At 35.7% G+C, this 20,199-nt stretch overlaps 1 protein-coding gene across 3 annotated transcripts in view; it reads left to right on the top strand.

Annotated features, from left to right (window-relative positions):
- Positions 1-20,199, top strand: part of DMGDH (dimethylglycine dehydrogenase) — a 49,488-nt gene that overhangs the window by 23,734 nt on the left and 5,555 nt on the right. For all 3 annotated transcript variants that reach the window (XM_039352832.1, XM_039352830.1, XM_039352831.1), the window contains exons 6-14: positions 1,436-1,684; positions 1,994-2,192; positions 4,561-4,730; positions 7,764-7,917; positions 8,719-8,884; positions 10,960-11,090; positions 12,092-12,309; positions 12,490-12,647; positions 16,025-16,084. In XM_039352832.1, coding sequence (XP_039208766.1) covers positions 1,436-1,684; positions 1,994-2,192; positions 4,561-4,730; positions 7,764-7,917; positions 8,719-8,884; positions 10,960-11,090; positions 12,092-12,309; positions 12,490-12,647; positions 16,025-16,084 — 1,505 coding nt within the window. The remainder of the gene's footprint in view (positions 1-1,435; positions 1,685-1,993; positions 2,193-4,560; positions 4,731-7,763; positions 7,918-8,718; positions 8,885-10,959; positions 11,091-12,091; positions 12,310-12,489; positions 12,648-16,024; positions 16,085-20,199) is intronic.

Below are 20,199 nucleotides of genomic sequence, written 5' to 3'. Positions count from 1 at the left end.
GGAAATAGCAAAGGAACATCAGGAAAGTTGGAGTGGGGTATTATTTGTTTACTTTGTTTCTTGTATTTAGATACCATTGTAAATTAGGTTACAACTAACAGATTACATTCATTCAGGATAAACATATAAAGCATATTAATGATATTAGCTGGATACATTAAAATGAAACAAAGAAACACAGTACAAAAGAAAGAAAAATAATAACCAGAAAATAAAAGTGATAGCTTTTCCTTAACCCTCAAATGCACTCCAAAACACTTCTGTTTTTTTTTACCAGCTTTTAAAACAGGTCCCCAACTTGTGGCCCGCAGCCCGGTAGTGGGCCATGGCCTGCTGGCCACCGGGCCCTGGGACAGACAGGCTAGTGTGCGCACATGTCCCAACTTGTAGCGCTGCAGCTGCAGGGTGCAAAAACAGGACACTGCTGCAGGGTGTGAAAACAGGACGCCACTTTGCTGCACAAAAATAGGCCGCTGCAGGGTGCAGAAACAGGACGCTGCTGCAATGTGAGGTGTGAAAATGGGGTGCTGTGCCGCGCAAGAACGGGGTAGGACTAGTGAGTATCATGGGTGCTAGCCCACCCCATTTGTGCCGTGCGCGTGCTCACAGCCCCATGAGCGCACACACACATATAAATCCTTCCCTCTCCCTTTCCCTCTGGTCTGCCAACCGAGAAAGGTTGGTGACCTCTGTTTTAAAAGGCTACTACCAGGGACACTAACCTAGCCTCAGGAGAAAGGCTATTCCAAAATGCAGGGTCTGCAGTCAAAAACTATTATTGGGTCTCTCCCTGCTCATTTGTTGGAGCTAGGCTGATAGAACTGGAAGGATCTGACGGTCGGTCGGTCTGTCTATCTATCATTTATTTATTTTATCTATCTATCTGTCTGCAAGAATGTCTTTTTAATTTTACCATTTTGGCATTCCAGTTTTGTAATTCTTGAAGATATTCATGTGTTTTAATGAAACAATTGGCCTGCTTTTATTACTGTTTAATAATAAAAACCAAGCGACACATTGAACAGAAAGCCAGATTGGTTTGCTTAAGGTGCTTGCTTAGAAACCAGGAGTCTATGAGTTCTAGTCACTTCTTAGGCATGAAGCTGGTTGGGTGACCTTGAGACAGTCATTCTCTCTCAGCCCAACTCTCTCACAGGATTATTGTTACGTTATTATTTATAAAAATAATAGACAGGATATAAATACTGCATACAGAAATATATCTCAAGTTATCCTCTTTATCTTTGGGCTTTCCTTCCTTTGATTTCTATTAGTATTATTGCATAAGTATATTGGTTGTGGTTTCCTTCAACCACTGTCATATTTAAAAACATTGAATTTTACTTTTTAAATTTGTACTTAAAAAAGATTGTGCTATTTGTTGACCAGGATCATGTCATTCTAATATTTATATTTCTGTACATTGTGATTTTAGGTTTCTGGGCTCAAGAAATAGGTAGAATGATTGGACTGCATCATCCACTCATACCTGTTCATCACCAATATATTGTTACTGGAACTATCCCTGAAGTGAAAGTCCTGAAAAAGGAATTGGCTGTTCTTCGTGATTTAGACGGTTCATATTATTTAAGACAAGAAAGAAATGGACTTTTATTAGGACCATATGAAAGTCAAGAAAAAATGAAACTGCAGAAATCTTGGGTGGAAGATGGAGTCCCACCAGGTAATTTTGCTTGGGAAACATAAACTTTAGTGGTACGTGCTGGATGTTCAGACTTGTTAATTGGGTTAACATACATATATATGACTTTTTTTTTGGCAATCTTGCTTTTGAATGTATGCTAATCATTGCTTCTTTGTAGTGTTCTTCCAAATTTATATTTACATCCAAATTTATATTTTTTGCTTACACATCCAGTATTAACATTTGAGTCTTATTGAGAACAGGAACATAAGCTTGCTCTGTATAAAATAGAAAATATATTGAAGTGGGAAGACAATACATACAAAACTTATCAAACTTTTTTTTAAGGCTTTGGAAAGGAACTTTTTGAATCTGATTTAGATCGAATAATTGATCATGTCAAGGCTGCTATGGAAATGGTTCCCATCCTGAGAGAAGCAGATATTATCAATATAGTTGCAGGTCCTATAACATATTCTCCAGATATTCTGCCAATGGTGGGACCACATCAGAGCGTTCATAATTACTGGGTTGCCATTGGTTTTGGGTAAGTAAGCTGATTCTTTAAGGTTTTGGTGCATCAGTCATTACTAAAAAAGTTTGTTAAGTTACTTTAATCTTTACTGCAAAAATAAAATAGAAATAAAATATAAATCACAAGTATCTGTGCCTGATTTTCCTTTTCAGAAAAGGAGTTTGAAGACTTGCTACAGGTAATGATAAGAAATTGTGATTAGGACATTAAAAATTAAAAACCATCAAATTGAAATAGTATTCACTGAAAATTATTAAAGATCTCGTGTGTGTGACATTTGTTAAAAGAATATGCAATTATCCCTAATATCAGAGGACTTTGTTGTTGTTTTAAGTATTCAACTGTGTCTAACTCTTGGCCACTTTATAGGCAAGTGCTCTCCAGGCTATCCTGTCAAGCACAACTTATTTCAGTTGTTGGATCAGTTTTGATATTATCAAGCCAGTGTGTTCCTTGTTTGCCCTTCTTCTTGTTCCACTAACCATTTCTAACATCATTGATTTCTACAATGAATTTGCATGCATGACATGGCCAAATAAATCAGACGTAGACTTATGATTTTGGCTTCTAGTGATGTGTCTGGGTTTATACGATCCAGCACCTCTCTGTTGGTTGCTCTGGCAGTCCATAGTAGTCATGTTGGTTGCTCTGGCAGTCCACACAATAATGTAAGCTAGCACCACAGTTCAAAGGCGTTAATCAGAGGACTAAAAAGTTCATTTTAAAAAGTTCTAAAAAAATAAGAATCCTTAATTTTGGAGTAATGATTTTAATTTATTTAATTCCAAAAGATGACTTTATGTATGGCATAAAGTCATCTTTTGGAATTACAGCTAGCATTTTATGATGCTGATTATTATTTTTTAATGAATCTGTTCTTAATAAGAATATTAATTGCCAGATAGTCACTTCAAAGCCAATCTTAGCATATAGCATATATAAAAAATGGTAAAAAATATCTTCCAAGATGAATTGATTCCAGCCAAATTAAAGGTAAAAAGATTAATGATCTCAAATTTAATTAGTATTACATTTACACTAATTTGCAAATAATAGGGGGCATGGTGGCTCAGCGGTTAAAGATGCTGAGCTTGTCAGCTGGAAAGCTGACAGCTCGAGTTCAAGATCTGAGTGTTGTGCAATAGGATGAGCTCCTGTTACTTGCGCCAGCTCCTGCCCACCTAGCAGTTCTGAAACATGCAAATATGAGTAGATAAATAGGTACCACTTCAGTAGGAAGGTAACAGTGTTCCGTGCACCTCGGTGTACAGTCATGCTGGTCACATGACCACGGAAATTTCTTAAAACAGTGCTGGCTCCCTTGGCTAAGAAATGGAGATGAGCACTGTCCCTTAGAGTTGGACATGTCTGAGCAGGGGAAACCTTTACCTTTTTGCAATGAATATGTCAAATATTTTCCTTCTGTGATCTGAACAAAATTGTGAAATATTTCTGGTGATGTTATCAAAGATTCTGGATCTCAGAGATTTATCCCATGGTATTTGAATTTATATTCAGTAGGAGTCAATATTCAATATTCAAGTCAATATTATCTCTCCTATTGATTTTATTAACAATCTGCCTTATTCTTGTTCACATTTATAACAAAATTAAATAAAGTATCAATTATTGCAAGGCAATAATTCGCATCTCATAAAACTAATTTATTACTGGTATAAATTTTAGCTATAAATAGGTATACTTAATGTGACTTGAACCTTATTTGTTGCTATTATTCTATTAAAATATAATGTTAGGTTATGAATCAAAATAATTACAATTTTTTATAATTCATTTACCTTTACAGAGCAGATCACTGATTTCCCCATTTTACAGGTGATCAGCTAAACAAAGAGATAGAAAGATAGTAAATGAGAAGGGACTGTCCTATGAAGATTGCTCCATGCCAGATGAATTTCCTACACAGAGGGCACTTCTTTGGAGGAAGCTGCAGGTATCAGCATGTTATATATATGAAAGTGTCTATTTATCATGTGAATATACAGTTAACTGCAGCTTCCTATGACATGAGCACATGGTATCATAGATACTTAATTTTGTATCACAGACTAAAACTAAACTAATGCTGTTTCCTATGCGGAAGTTTGACTTCTTTGTAGGAGATTTCATCCTGTGTCAAATAGATCTGAATCAAGGCCTTATTTGGGAATTACACGCAGATTTTCAGATCTAATCCTTCTACTGGAGCTGACTTCCTCTCTCTTGCTATGCCTTGCACTAATCAAATATCAGGGAGATAAAAAACAGAATTCCTGTAAAACAAGTAGAATGTGAGTTTACATAGCCTTTGTTGAAATGTTTAATGAAATGTATTACTGTAGTAAATTAAATATTTTCCCTCTTTCCTCTTCGCTACCAGGTATGGAATTATTCATGCTGGTGGGATAGGAAAATATCTTAGTGACTGGATACTCAATGGAGAGCCTCCTTTTGATCTAATTGAAGTAGATCCAAATAGGTATGGAAGGTGGACAACTACAAAATACACAGAAGCAAAAGCAAGAGAATCTTATGGTTTCAATAATGTTGGTAAGACATTTGCTTATAATTTTCCATGTTATAAATAATATTGACACTTAAACATTCTTGTACTGAACTTTTTTATAATTATCTGAACTAATGGGAACAGGGATCATTTATTGCCATGTGGTTTTGGAGTTCTCTAATAGGTATACTACCTTCCTATTTATGCCTAGTGTTTAGTGTACTTTGTTTATGTAGGGAAAGCCTATGAGAGTGTTTATGGACTTGAATTATGTAGTGTTGTTGAAAATTGGGTTCTGAATGTGATAAGAGTATTATATGATAGAAATAAAGCATGAATGAGAATAAGTGGATTAGATCAACTGTGCAAGGTGTATGAATTTTAAAATTAAAATGGAGAGAATGTATGTAAGTTATAATAAATGGCAAAAAATAGAGCATGTAGTAGGAAAATGGATGAAGAAATCTTAAGACGTACAGATAGTATAGCAGGTGGCTGCGCCTGTGCTGTGAGGAACCAATGTCTGTCTGTAATGGTTAGGTGTTGGCCTAGAAAGCAGGAGACTATGTGTTCTAATCCCACCTTAGTTATGAAAAACCAGATGGATGACTTTGGGCTGATCACTCTCCCTCAATCAGCCCACCTCACAGGGTTGTTGTGGAGAAAATAGGAGAAGGAAGGAGTATTAGTACGTTTGCCACCTTGAGTTGTAAATGGGAAAAAAATGGTAGGATAAAAATCTTTAAAAATTTAAAACATTTAAAAATGTTTGCTATAATTGCTGTAAATAAGTGTGAATTATTCATAGAGCACCCTTCTGACCACTTCTTACATGCTGTTAGGGTATTTAACAAACACTTAAGAAGTATTTGTCATACAACAAAAAGACATGGGGTGAATGAATAGATGGTAAAAGAATGTAGACTAAATACAAAAATGAGTAGCCAGTACAAAAAGCTAACTTGAGATAGTTTGGTCATGGAGAAAGAATGAGCGAGAATCAAACTATAGATCAAATATATGAAGGAAGAGAGAATAAATCCATAGAAAGGAAATGCTGAGGAAAGTCTCTCCAAAAAGAAAGAGTCGAAAAGCTTAAAAACAAAAGATAATGTGTTAATTATTATAAGGATGTGGTAAAGTGAAAATAAAAAAATATATGGAGTGGTATATACTGTCCATGGTGTTGCTTCTATCTACAGCTAGTCCTTGAGTTACGATGGCAATAGGGATCAAAATTTCTTTATATATATATATATATATATATATATATATATATATATATATATATATATATATATATATAAACAATTTTTATTAGTTTTCCATTTTACACCAACAGAAGCTTAAGATCCAGTGTGAAGATATGGTGGTCAAATACAAAAGAAACAATAACATTATAAATATTCACTTCAGATGATGTTTCTTAAAATTTCCCTCCCTATCTATGTAGAATATTATAATCAAATAGATTCAAATAAATTCATTCATTAATATATCTAAATATAAGTTTCCTTAATCAATAGAAACTTTCAATCGCTCAATATCAATGTAATGATCACATTAATACAATCCTATAACCAATTCATTCATTAATATATTGCTATATATAGATTAAATGCTTAAATCAAAACTAATGCTCTCTATCTGTTTAAATTATTACAATCTCATTAATACATTTCTAACACAAGTTTTCATTAAATATATCGCTAAATATGAATTTCATTAATCAATAAACGTTTACAAAAGCTCCTTATCTATCCCAAAGATCCTGTTTTAAACTTTATTAATTTTTCATATATTTAAATTTAAACTAACCTACATAAGATCTTAAATCTCTCTAAAGAATTTTCTTGGGGCTCCCAAGTATCCAAAAACAAAGTCAGCCATTAAAGCAAAAATGGATTTCATCCTTTTCTTAAGCTTCTCTTCCCCCATTTAAAACATCGCTTCAACAAAAAGGGAAATAATTCCAACAAAAAAAAACCTTTTCACAGGAAAAAAAACAAAATAGAGGTAAAGACAAAGTCTTCCACGGTGGGTCTGCTTGCTTAGATGATCTTATGGCTTACGGTTGGCACAGCTAAATGATCAGCCATTTTACTGGCTGATCTTTACCCTGTCGGCCCAAAGGAGATACTCAGTGCACAAAGGATGCCGCCGCTCCTCTGCAACTATCTGAGAAGCCTCCTCAACGGTAGACGCTCCTCCAGAGCATCTTTTCGACCCTCTAAGGCAGCGGTTCTCAACGTTTGTGTGACGGCGACCCCCGTCACACAAATGTTCTGCACATGCGTGGCACGGCGCACATGCGCGGCGCCGCCCCCTGAGGGGAGAAAATGGCGGATCGCCTTCTTTGGCGACCCCCGAAAAATGGTCGATCGACCCCAAATGGGGTCGCGACCCATAGGTTGAGAACCGCTGCTCTAAGGTGTCTATTGGCAGGGGAAACTTGATCGGCAAAGGGACGACTCCCTTCGCTCAACCGCACTGCTGCGAACCGGAAGCCCCGAAATTTCTGTTGCTGTGTGATGTGGTTGTGAAGTGGGATGTCTGGTGACCACATTGTTTAGCAACAGCAATCCTTAAAATCCTGGTTGCCATTATTAACTGAATCCCACCAGTCGTTATCTAGACCCAATCCAATCCAAGCCACTCCTGGCTTGGTGTCTCCTAACCCCAACTTTGCTAGATAAGCATCTGCATCCTTGTCAACTCTTCCCACCTGCTGATTCTCCGTCCCATCTCTGCCCTTTGGCCATCTTGCATTCTGCTTATCCTGCCAGCTCTACCAGCCTGTTGCCCTGACAGCCCCAGTTGTCATTTGCCATCTTTTCCTTCTGCTGCTGATGAGATATGCCCAGTGTGGCCCTTCATGAAGTAGCTGCTGGCCATGACAGGTCTTCTCTCTAAAATTGTGCCTGGCCTTTGCCCAAATCATATATGGCCTTGTCCAAATTGCATGTGACCTTCTCATGAGGTTTTGGAAACAAAGCTTTTCTTTGTACAGTATATGTGATTCAATTTATTGTTTTTTGTGTTGTTTGATTTAATGTGCTATTTTCCTAATTTTGCAGTTGGGTTTCCTAAAGAAGAAAGATTTGCTGGGAGACCTACAGAAAGAGTCAGTGGGCTTTATGAAAACCTTAAGTCTAAATGCTCCATGGGATTCCATGCAGGCTGGGAACAACCTCATTGGTTTTACAAACATGGTGATGAAACTGGATACAAGTAAATGAAAGTTAAATATTTGTGCTGCTAATTTATCTTTAAGAATTTAATAGACATATATTATCCATTTGGCCAGGTATTTTTTTGTATATAAAGTAAATATTAGATTTCATATGGACCTTGATGTAAGAGATTTCAGATGCAATAGACAAAATTGGCCCTATAACATTTTACTAACATGTGATTTAATGGACACTCGTCCTATTCATTCATTAAACTAAGTTTTACTGTATTTTATAGCAATAGCACTTAGACATATATACCGCTTCGCAGTGTTTTATAGCCCACTCGAAGCGGTTTACAAAGTCAGCATATTTCCCCCAACACTAGTATGTTTATAAATTAAGTATGTTTATGTCTTCCTCTAAAATGTTCAGAATAGCCTAAATGGTTTCCCTTCTCATTTTATTTTTATTGTAATCTTAAGAAATAGGACTAAGAATAATTGATCCATCAGTTTTCACTGCATATCTAGCATATGTATATGGACTCCTTGTTTCTCTTTAAAATATGAAAAGTGCCTTTAAGAGCATATTATTCCTGTATTATATGCCATCTTTTGTTTGAAACAAATCAAGTATTTTGCTCTCAGTTTAAAATATATTTTATTTGATCTGTATTACCCATTGTAATGCAGTACTAGCTATGTCTGAAAAGTAATTAATACATTAATCAAGATGCACGACAGTTATTTTTAAAGAAAAACAATGCCGAAATGATATTTTTGAATAAATTGCTTTATGCTAATTTACAAACAGTCATATGCTACGTTTTTCAGTCATTGAAATATTGTGTTTCCAGACCTAGTTTTCGACGCACAAACTGGTTTGAACCTGTAAGTCGGGAATATCAACAAGTGATGGAAAAAGTGGGTGTGATTGACCTTACTCCTTTTGGCAAGTTTAGCATCAAAGGCAGTGATTCAGTTAAACTTTTGGATCGTCTGTTTGCAAATGTGGTCCCAAAGGTAAATAATAATAAGTAGTCCACTGTTAATTCCATTCATTGATCACTTTGTACTCAGAGGTGTTGAATCAATAATCCCAACTAGATAAATATAACACCATCCATCTGGATCTACAGGGACCATGAAAGTCACTTTACTTCATGTCACACTGCCTTCCCTACTGTATTAACATTTTCCACCACATTTCTTAATTGCCACTAGCTTCCTTCTTTTAACTAAGAGGGCACAGTTGAATACAAAGTGATTTAGAATTGGCTTCCGCTTGCATTTTAAGAAGCCAATGATGTAATAATACTTTCTGTAGATTGGTTCCAGGGTGGTAAAATAACAGGGTCATAATCTCCCTGTTATAGATGCAGTTAGCCTATTTTTAGATTCATCTCATTTCCACATTAGGACAAGCACATCTTGAATTTAGTCTGTTTATAATGGAATGGAGTAGTGATTGCATGGATCATATATGTATTAATGAGATAGTCAATGCATATACAGTAGGTATCATGTAAATAATGTTTAATCCATTCCAACATAAACAGACTGATGTAGACCTAATCCTAATAGTTGTAAAGATATACCAGGAAGAAAAGCAGAGTAAGCTGTTTGTTTACCTACTTATCTATGTATTTATTTAGCAAATTCATATACCTGGCCACCTCACAAAACATGACTCTGGGCAGCTTAGAAAGATAACAATTAAAACCATAAGACACTCAAACATAAATAAAAAGAAAACACAAAATTATTGTAATTGTTATTTTCTAAAAAAAAACAACAACAACAGTGAATTGCCGAAGAGTGCACGAGTTCACAGATTTGTCTGAATAAATGTTTTCCAATTGATTCCAACTGATTCTGTTTCTATTAGGAAAAAAAAGAGAAGAACATATAAAGTCAGCAGAGGAAGAAGTCTACTTAAGTCAGTAATATTTAGAATAAGAATAATATAGAATAGAACAGAACTGGAAGGGACTTTGGAGGTCTTCTAGTCCAGCCCTGTTCTCACTGTGAGGAAATTTCTCCTTAATTCCAGGTTGCTTCTCTCTTTGATCAATTTCCAACCATTGTTTCTTGTCCTGCCCTCTGGTGCTTTGGTGAATAACGTGACCCTCCCCTTCTTTGTGGCAGCCCCTCAAATACTGGGATACTGCTATCATGTCTCCCCTATTTCTTCTTTTCTTTAGACTAGCTAAACCCAAGTCCCGCAACTGTTCTTCATATATTTAGTCTCCAGGCCTTTGATCATCTTAGCTACTCTTCTCTGGATTTTTTCAAATTCTCAACATCTTTTTTGTGATATGGTGACCAAAATTGGCTGCAGTATTCCAGGTGTGGTCTTACTAAGATTTTATAAAGTGGTAATAATACTTCGCGTGATCTTGCTTCTATGTTTATACAACCCAGGATTGTGTTAGCTTTTTTGGTTGCTGCTGCACACTGCTGGTTCATAATCAAGTAATTGTCCACTAGGACTCCAAGGTCTCTCTCACAGTTAATGTTTTTGAGCCAGGTCTCGCCCAATCTGTACTTGTACCTTTGATTTTTCCTGCCTAAATGTAAAACTTTGCTTTTCTCCACATTGAAACTCATTTTGTTGGATAGGGCCCATTGTTTAAGTTTGTCAAGATCTTTTTGGATCCTGAGTTTGTCTTCTGGGGTGTTGGCTACTCCCGTCAGTTTGGTGTCATCTGCAAATCTTATAAGTTCCCCTTCAATTCCCTCATCTAAGTCATTAATGAAGACATTGAAGAGTACTGGGCCTAAGACAGAACCTTTTGGTACCCCACTGCTTACTTCTCTCCATTTGGATGTAGTGCCATTGAGGACTATTCGTTGAGTACGGTTTGCCAGCCAGAAACAGATCCATCTGGTGGTGATGTTGTCTGTTCCACCTTTTTCTAGCTTACCAAGGTGTACTTTATCAAATGCCTTATTGAAGTCTAAGTATACTACATCCACAGCATTTCGCTGGTCTACTACTATTTATGTGCTATGCTATAAAAATTTAATTTGCATTATTATAAGCTACTGTATAATTGATGATTTTAACTTACAGTTTTGACTTTCTTTCTACATAGATGGGTTTCACAAATATAAGTCATATGCTAACCTTCAAAGGCAAAGTCTATGCTGAACTCACAGTCTCTCATCTGAATCCAGGGGAATTTTTATTAATTACTGGTTCTGGATCAGAGCTTCATGACTTAAGGTCAGCGTAAATTTTAAATTCTGAAGTTTTAAAGTAACCTGTGGTCTGAGGAATGTGGAATGAACTGCAGTTCAAAATAATAAAAAAGGCTGTAAAAACATGAAATAATAATAGGTTTTATTAGAGATAAATTCATGACTGGTTGTGTATATAGGTGTACTTTATATAGAGTAAAATATTGGGAGCAATTTGTTCATAAGGTTTCATAAACTGCAGAAGTCTTGTTTACTAATATGTGAGAAAGTTGAGTGTCGATACAGGGATACTACACTACACTACAAATATGTTTGTGGCATATTTGTGGTAAATATGTTGAATGAGTACAATAAGAAGTAATTTTAATAGCTGTCCATTGATGAAATATTAGCAATGGAAAATTCTGTAATAGCCTTAGTTAAGTCATAGGTTTAAAAAAACCTCTTATGGGCATAGTTTTTGCTTGTTTCTTCAACCTTTCCTTCCTTATGGCATAAAGAAAGTAATGGCTGTGTTAATCTTATCCAAGAAGTCTAAGGAATCTTTTTTTCTGGAAGTGATTACTGGAGTTGTACCATGCTTTAGATTCACCAATCATCATACCTCTTGATCTACTGACTAGGTATAGTTGAAAAGACAACAAGGGAGGCCCTGGGCTAACATACTATGTATCTCTGTAGTTAGCCAGGAATTGCTTTTCCAAACTGTTTCTGCCTCAGAAGCAGATACAAATTCTGTCCTGTCCTGTCCTATGAATTCTCACAACTAGAATCTTCCAGCCTGCCTGCCAGTTAGGACAGAAATTTTTTTAAAAAACTAGTAGTAAAAAAACAATACAAAAACAGGTCACACAGAAGGAGGAGACTGCATTATTTCCGAGCTTTTTAGCACCATCTACTCCACTGACTCTTTGGTAATTCTAAAAGAATGGGTGTCTGTCAAAATTAACTTTCTATAGAATTTCTAGTCCTATAATATTATAAATATTATTTTGTTCTGATCTAATAAATCTATTTTATACACAGATGGATTGAAGAAGAGGCATTTAGAGGACAATACAATGTTGACATCAAAAATGTTACAGATGAAATTGGAGTATTGGGTGTAGCAGGTCCATATGCACGGAAAGTTCTCCAGAAATTAACTTCTGAAGATCTTACTGATGCTGCATTTAGTTTTCTACAGTCCAAGCATTTAAGCATTGGTAACATTCATGTAACTGCAATTAGAATTTCTTATACGGGTAAGTGAAAGGAAATTATTACTAGTCTCATAAATAAACTAGTTGGTTTTTCTAAAAATGTAAAGTGATATCAAATAGTCTAGCTATAAAAAAGATCATTCTAAATTTCTTTTCAGATTAAAGTTTGATGGCTATAATTTAATCCTAGTTAAAATCTATATTGCTCTTGATGTATTATAGGTGAACTAGGATGGGAATTGTACCACAAACGAGAAGATACTGCAGCTTTATATTCTACAATCATGGAGGCTGGATGTGAAGAAGGAATTGACAACTTTGGAACATACGCAATGAATACATTACGGCTAGAAAAGGCTTTTCGTGCCTGGGGAGCAGAGGTTGGAAACCATGTCTTTGATGTGTGTGTATGCAGTGGTGGGATTCAAATACCTGAACAACTGGTTCTCTGCATGGATGCCACTTCTGGAAGTCCATTCTCGGCCTGGGTCTCCAAGGCCCAGAATGGACTTTCAGAAGCGGCATCCATGCACTTCCAGTGGGCCGTTCTGGATCTGGGAAGCCTCCCCCAGGCCTCCGACACACAGAACAGACTTCTGGAAGTGGCATCCATACACTTCTGGCAGTCCATTCTGGGCCTTGCGAAAAAGAACTAGGGCTTCAGCCAGTTTGCCAAAGTCAACCAAATATTAGCTACCGGTTCTACTGAACCGGTACGAACCGGCTAAATCCCACCACTGTGTGTATGTGTGCGTGTATGTGCATGCATATGGTCATGCCAGTCTTGTTTGTAAAAGTGCTGGCCTAGATACCAGGAATGTTCTAGGCCTCCCTTAGGCATGAAAGCTGGCTGGATGACGTTGGACCAGATACTCTTTCTCAGCCAACCCACCTCAAAGGGATGTTTTTTGTGGAAAAAACAGGAGGCAGGAGTATGGTAGGTATGTTAGAGTAACAATTATTACTCATAGAGAAATAATTAAAAACAAATATATTTAAATTAAATTAAATTAAGAAAATATTTCCTCATACCTATACACACCGGCCTCCTTCTTCCTCACACACATGCACAAATATACTGCAGCTAATAAAAAAATCAAGAGGAAGGCACAAATAATAAAACCTAAATTTAAATCTTTCTCTCTATACCCCGCAAAGAGCAAAGATACATAAAAAGAGAATCATATGAAATCTTTCTCCAGTGTGTGCTTTTGTGTGAATTGCAACAGCTATAAATTCAAAGATTACTTGCCAAGTTTTGGGGGTATTTTCAACCATCATTAATTCCAATGGTTGCTGCATAAGGCAGTATGCAAGGACTACCAGTACATATTAATGTTGATGATTGGTGCTCTCTTTTTAAAGAAATTACAGATCACAATTTTCAAAAATCAAACAGAATTAAATAAGCATTTCAGTGCTGCTTACCATTTAACAAAATTAAGTTCCAAAAATTTGTGAAATAAGATGAGGATTGAAATCTACTTTTCCGATCAAAAGTAGTCATCAGATACAATGTGGGTACTTCATTTGCTCCAAATCACCTTTCTCTTTTAATTTTATATAACTACACAGCACTGTTTTTATAAAGCATACATTTGCAAGTATGTATTTTAACTGCATACCAACTGATTGGGTTGTGCAAGTTGTTTGGATTTGAAGGTGTATGATTCAGCACATCTGTCAGTAACTCCTTTTAGAGGCTGTGTCTTCGCACACATGCAGTATAATCCTTTGTGTGCATGCGTGCACCCATGGACATACATACTCTAAGGAGATATTGACATGTATAATGTACATGCATATGTGCACACACAGAATTACTTTTTCCTCTTTAACCCATTGTTGCATAGACTTAATACATATAAAAGTACTTCTGCAATCCATAGAATGTTCTTCTTCTGTATGATGGTACCTTTTTGGCTTCATAAGCAAATAGCACTTCTGGTTAGGAATGAAATTGTTGTTCATCAAGTCACTGAAAGGCACATTGAGTACACCATGTGTTTGTGCATGGCTTTCATTGACTACAAAGAGGCGTTTGACTCAGTATTCCAACAAGCAATAATTAAGGCATTGCTCATCCAAGGAGTAGGCTTATATAAACTTACTATAATCAATATATGAAAAAGGAATGGCAAAATTTGCCTTAAAGATCTTAAAGTGGAAATCAGCATAGAACGAGGTATATGACAAGGCATTACAATATCACCTATCCTTTTCTCAGCCTGCCTTGAAGAAGTATTTTGCAAACTAGACTGGGCAAAAGATGGAATAAAAATCAATAGCACCTATTTAAATTACTTAAGATTTGGTGTTGTTCTCACAAGACCCAGAAGAGCTACAAGAGACACATATAAGAGCTGCACAAAGCAGGAGAACCATTTGGCTTGAAAATAAACCTGAAAAAGAGCCAGGTTTTGTTTAATAAATTTACCAAAGAAAGAAAAAATATTTATTTGGAGAAGAACTAGATGTAGTTGACCACTACATATACCTTGGCCAACAGGTCTTAATGGAAGGTGATACAATAAAGGAAATTGAAAGTTGTGTTAAATGTGGTTGGCAGGCATTCGGCAAACTAGGCATAATTTTCAAGAACAACCTCTCCCTATGCCTGAAAAGTTTTCAATCAGTGTGTGCTACCTGCTCTAACATATGCCAGTGAAATATGAACACTAACCTCACAATCAATACAAAAGCTACGAGTGGTGCAAAGACCCATGGAAAGATATATGCTCAGCATTACAAGACAAGATAGATGCACATGTTAGAGAACAAACAATAGTATACAGTATCATCAATTCAAGAGAGTAAAAGAATTGAAATGGAAATGGGTTGGTTTCACAGCAAGAAGCACTTATGGCAGGTGGACCAAAGCAGTCATAGAATGGATCCCAAATGATAAAAAGCATCCATGAAAGAGACCTAAAACAAGATGGAACGACATCAGCAAGTATTGCAGGCCCAATTGGTAAAAGAAAGCTCAGGACCATGTTGGTTGGAAACATGCGGCAGATGCATGTTCATCCTAAAATGGATAGACAATAGCTAAAATGATGATGATGACATACACACACACACACACACACACGTATTCATCAGGTACAATGTGGGTACTCCATTTGCTGTGAACCACACTATTTTTCTATTTTATATTACTTTATTCTAGCCTAAAATAAAATAATCAATCTAGCTAATTAGTGGCTGTGAGCCTTCTAATGAATAACCAGCCCCTGAATAGGAATTCTCCAATGTCTGGAGAGCCAAGATACCACTTAGAACATCAGAAATCCAGCCAGAATGTGTAACATATATTTGTCTAATGCTGTAGCATACATGTAAAATATTTAGGTTTAATCACTAGTATCTCTAGCTAAACCTACAGAAAAGTTCATTTTTAAAGTCCTAGGAAGAGCTGCTTTTCACATAGAAATAACTTTTACTGGTCTGATTGAGTAAAGGTAATTTTATGGGTTTCCTGATTTGTCTTGCTTTTAAAAATGTGCTTTTATCATTATGATCACAGCTCCTTTATCATTTATGCACTGTTGATTTTGCAATGGATGTTGAAGCTTACATTTTATTTTTAATGGGAATAGTATAAGATTAGTATATAAATTTTATTAAGAACTATGCTAATTTAATAAATAAACATTTTATTAATGTAAAATATAGATTTCATTTGCTGGACATCACAAGAAATGAGAAAAAATATGCCACCTAGTGGTTTTTTATTGCACCTTTTTTTTAACAGATGAATTGCGACACCAATCCTCTGGAAGCTGGACTGCAATATTTTATCAAATTAAATAAGGTGGGTTTAATTTTTTTCTACTACACTTTAATTACTTATTCTTCCTTCCTTTGTTTGCAAATAGCTATATTTGAATCTACAAAACAACACCAGATAATTATACGCTTCAACAGTAGTGTACGTTGGTGTATGTAGCAATGTTCATTCCTTCTGTCTCATTTCCCAGTCCATGCTGCGATTTTAGTAGATAACAAATTATAATGTGATCTACTAATTAATTTCATTTTTTGGCACTTTCCAAGTAATTTGGGGATCAAAGCAGTTTCCTTTATACAATTCAAACCTAGCTGAAATAAGAAGTTCCGATACAAAATTGCACACAGCTGTTTTACTACAGATTAATTATCTGTGCATAATTATAATGATTTATGTATAATTATCTGGTTATTAATATGGTGGTCAAATCGGGAAATGAGGGTTGGAATTTTTTTACAATTTGCAAACATTTTTATTTCGTTAGTACTATTAAACTAGAACTTGCTATGTGAGATGTGATTAAAAGTTATAATACCAGACTTTCTGTTGTGTTCAAGTTAGAAGTTTACAGTTTTACCATAAAAGCTGGGATAATCTTCTTGGAGAATGAGAAATTCCTCCCTAGCATTTCTCATTTTTAAATTATCTCTCCTTTGTGTGTGTGTGTGTGTGTGTGTGTGTGTGTGTGTGTGTGTGTGTGCATGCATGTATGCATATACACATACATTTACACTTGCACATCCATGTTATCTAGAAAATATCCCAGCAAAGCAATATTAGGGGAATTGAAGTTCAGCATATCTGGAGGTGATCAGTTTGGAATATTGGTCAGAACTTTCTTCTTACATACTTAGGATGTTTAGTACGATGATAGAAGCTTTGGATTCCTATCCCATTGAATATGAATTGGGCTCATTTTTAAGGCAATTAATATTTGTCCTAGTTCAGTATTCTATACGAGTAATTAAACCATTTCTGAGAGATAATTTCCTAATGTAAAGTTGGGCTTTCTAAATATTTTACTGTATTCAATGATAAGCACATTTGCAGAAATGTACATATTCTAAGCCTTAAAAGAAAAGAAAAATTTGTAAAGAAAAAATTGGGGAGAATTAATTGGATTCAAAGACTTGAAATATGGACTTAATATTTTGCTTTGCCAGCCAGAATTCCGGATTCCAGTTGTTAAAATTAAGAACTTTTCTTTTAAATATAAAGCAACACTCTCATAAAATATAAGCTAATTATAAATTTAATTAAAAAGAGAAATAATATATAGCAAATAGAAAAATATTCTAATATGGTAGAAAAATATTAAATCTTTAAACAATTTTTACTACTTATTTAGAAAAAATTACAAGAAAGGTTTCAGAGGTTTTGCAATAGTCTTCATTTATTATTTTAAAGAATCCAAAATGGTACTGATTGCATGACCTCTAAATCTGTCCTGATACGGGGTCCTCTCATACTCATACTGATGTACTTCCTTCTATCCTTGGGGCAGAGGAAAGACTGCTATTTGCAAACTGAAATCTATACATTTCTATACCTGGAGAGCTCGCTCTCTCTCTCTCTCTCTCTCTCTCTCTCTCTCTCTCTCTCTCTCTCTCTCTCTCACACACACACACACACACACACACACACACACACACACTGCTTTTTATTTCCTCCTTTTCTCCTGCTGCTTCTTGGCTTTGTGACTGAATTCAGAGACTTACATCACAGTAGAAATAGATACTGTTCTGATACTATAGACCATCTGAATGATAATGTGTAGTCCAATTACTAATTCAGAGAGAATAATAATGCAGGAATCAAATGGGATCTGGTAGCAGAAAAGTGCTGAAATCCATGGAAGTACCCCATGGACGGGGAGAACAAACAGGAAAGAATAAGTGTGCTGAACAAAACTTACTCCAGAGCCAGGGAGTGATGGTGATGGGACAGAATGTTAGAAAGAATCATAGCTATAGATAGTCCTCAAATTACAACAACCATTGGGACTGGAATGTCCATTGCTAAGCAATGCGATGTTAAATGAAGTGCAACATCATGTGATCACATTGCTTAGTGACAGCAATCTAGCACTCCCTGTTGCCACCCATAACTGAATCCCACCTTGATCCAAGTCACACCTGGCTTGATCTTTGCCAAGCCCAAACCTCAGTAAGGTAATGGACTGCCTCCTCTTCAACTCTTGCCACCCAGTCTCTGCAAGGCCTAGCTAAGACTGCTAAAAGTCTCTGGCCCTTTCTTCAATCCCTATGCCAGGGCCACTGAGGAGTGCTGGTATACAGGGCAGTCAAAAGAGCAGAGATGGGAGAGAAACAGGCAGCGGGAAATCTGAAGTGCCCTTCATAAGTGAGGGGAGGATGTGACGTGCCTGAATTTTGAAATCATGGCCAAGAGAGCACTTCAGTGACTCTAACTTCAGGACTGGACATAAATACCATGAATTCATCACCTCCATTGCTTCAAAATGATTGCTAAATGACTGTGTAATGGTACTGTATGTGGGAATGACCTTGAGGGACAAGGGAAAAATATACTACTTAGGAAACAAGAGAAGGAGAAACCTGAGTCAGAAAAATAAATTTTGGAAGGACCCAACTTAATTGATCAGGCTTTGTACTTTTAGACTTGCAAGATTCTGTTAATATAGCCTTATAATGAAATAGAATTAGCTCATTCTGTCAGGTTTACTGAAAGGATTGACAGAACGGTGGTAACTCAAGGACTCCCTACCTGTTTGGGAAGAAGCTCTTTAATGGAAGGAGAGCGTAATTGAAAAATAGCTGACTAGAAAAGCAAAGCCTTTGCCTTAAAATGGATTGGTTTAACAAACGCACATTCAGCAGCCATTGAAACTTACCTTGGCACTATTAAAACAGTCCTCAGAATTCTGGCCATTACATTGTGTCCATGGTCATATGATTGGCACCATCTCACAATTACAAAATGGCAAAGAGCTACAGTCATGTGATTGCAATTATAGTCCTCATTTAACAACAGCTGGGACTGCTGGAGCTGGATTGCTAAGTGGCATGGTCATGTGATGTCACACTTTACAACCATATTGCTTAGCAAAGGCAATTCTGTAATTTTGTAATCAGTTTCTAATCAGCTAACGATATGATTGTGACCTTATTTAGTTCATTAAATATTTTATTGTAAAAAGGGGAAACAGTTTCAAAAAATATTTTCTTGATTGTAACTTTAGGAAAATACATTTGGCACAAGTATTTGGAACATGAATCTGTGAAATATTGGTTGTTTTTAGGGGTAAAATGTCATATCTTTGCTTGACTATGAAAGGAATTTATTTTAGAAGGTCGTCTTGCAATTAGTCAAAAACAGCCAGTGAAGAATAATTAATTTGAAAGTACTGCACAAGTATGGCCTCCTATGTATTTTAAGGTGACAGTTGAAGCAGATTGCAGCAGATGCTGTGCTCTTATGCAGCTGAGTAGTTTTTGTGTGTATAATTTGGATCTATTCCAGCATTCACAAGTGATTTAGCAAATAAATCATGCTATTAAAAGATTACACATAGCTTTTGACAGATTTCAGTACACTAAAAACAGAGAGGTTTTTTATTGTCCTTAATTGCCTCCTTTTATTTCCTTCACCAGATAAAATAATAATCTTATAATCTGGGAGTTACTATCCATATTCCATGCTATTTTGGGTACTTAAATTCTTGTAATTGCTACAGCTATTGAGGTTGGGCTAGTCCTTATGATCTTTGGGAATTATCTTTGAGAATGCATCAGATATAAACAGATTTTTATTACAAAAATATAGTATAATGAAGGAAATAAGTCTGGTCACCTCTTCCCTTCTTTATTTCTATTACAATTACAATTAGCAAAGAAAATACCAGAAAATACATTTTCAGAAGTTTAAATTATGAAATCAAGAATATAAATTAAAATGATTTGCAGATGTTGCATTTAATTTAACCACCCAAAAGACTTTTTAGAACTAATAATGCAATATACACAATATTTTCTTGACTACGTATCTTTAGAAAAATAAATTTGGCACAAATATTTGAAACGTGAATTTGTGAAATATTGGTTGTCTTTAGGGGTAAAATGTCATATCTTTGCTTAAATTACCAGGATATTGAGTTAACA

Source organism: Crotalus tigris, unplaced genomic scaffold, assembly GCF_016545835.1.
Source record: "Crotalus tigris isolate CLP2741 ecotype Arizona unplaced genomic scaffold, ASM1654583v1 scf7180000018484.1034840, whole genome shotgun sequence".
NCBI lineage: Eukaryota > Metazoa > Chordata > Lepidosauria > Squamata > Viperidae > Crotalus > Crotalus tigris.
This window is presented reverse-complemented; position numbering and strand designations above follow the sequence as displayed.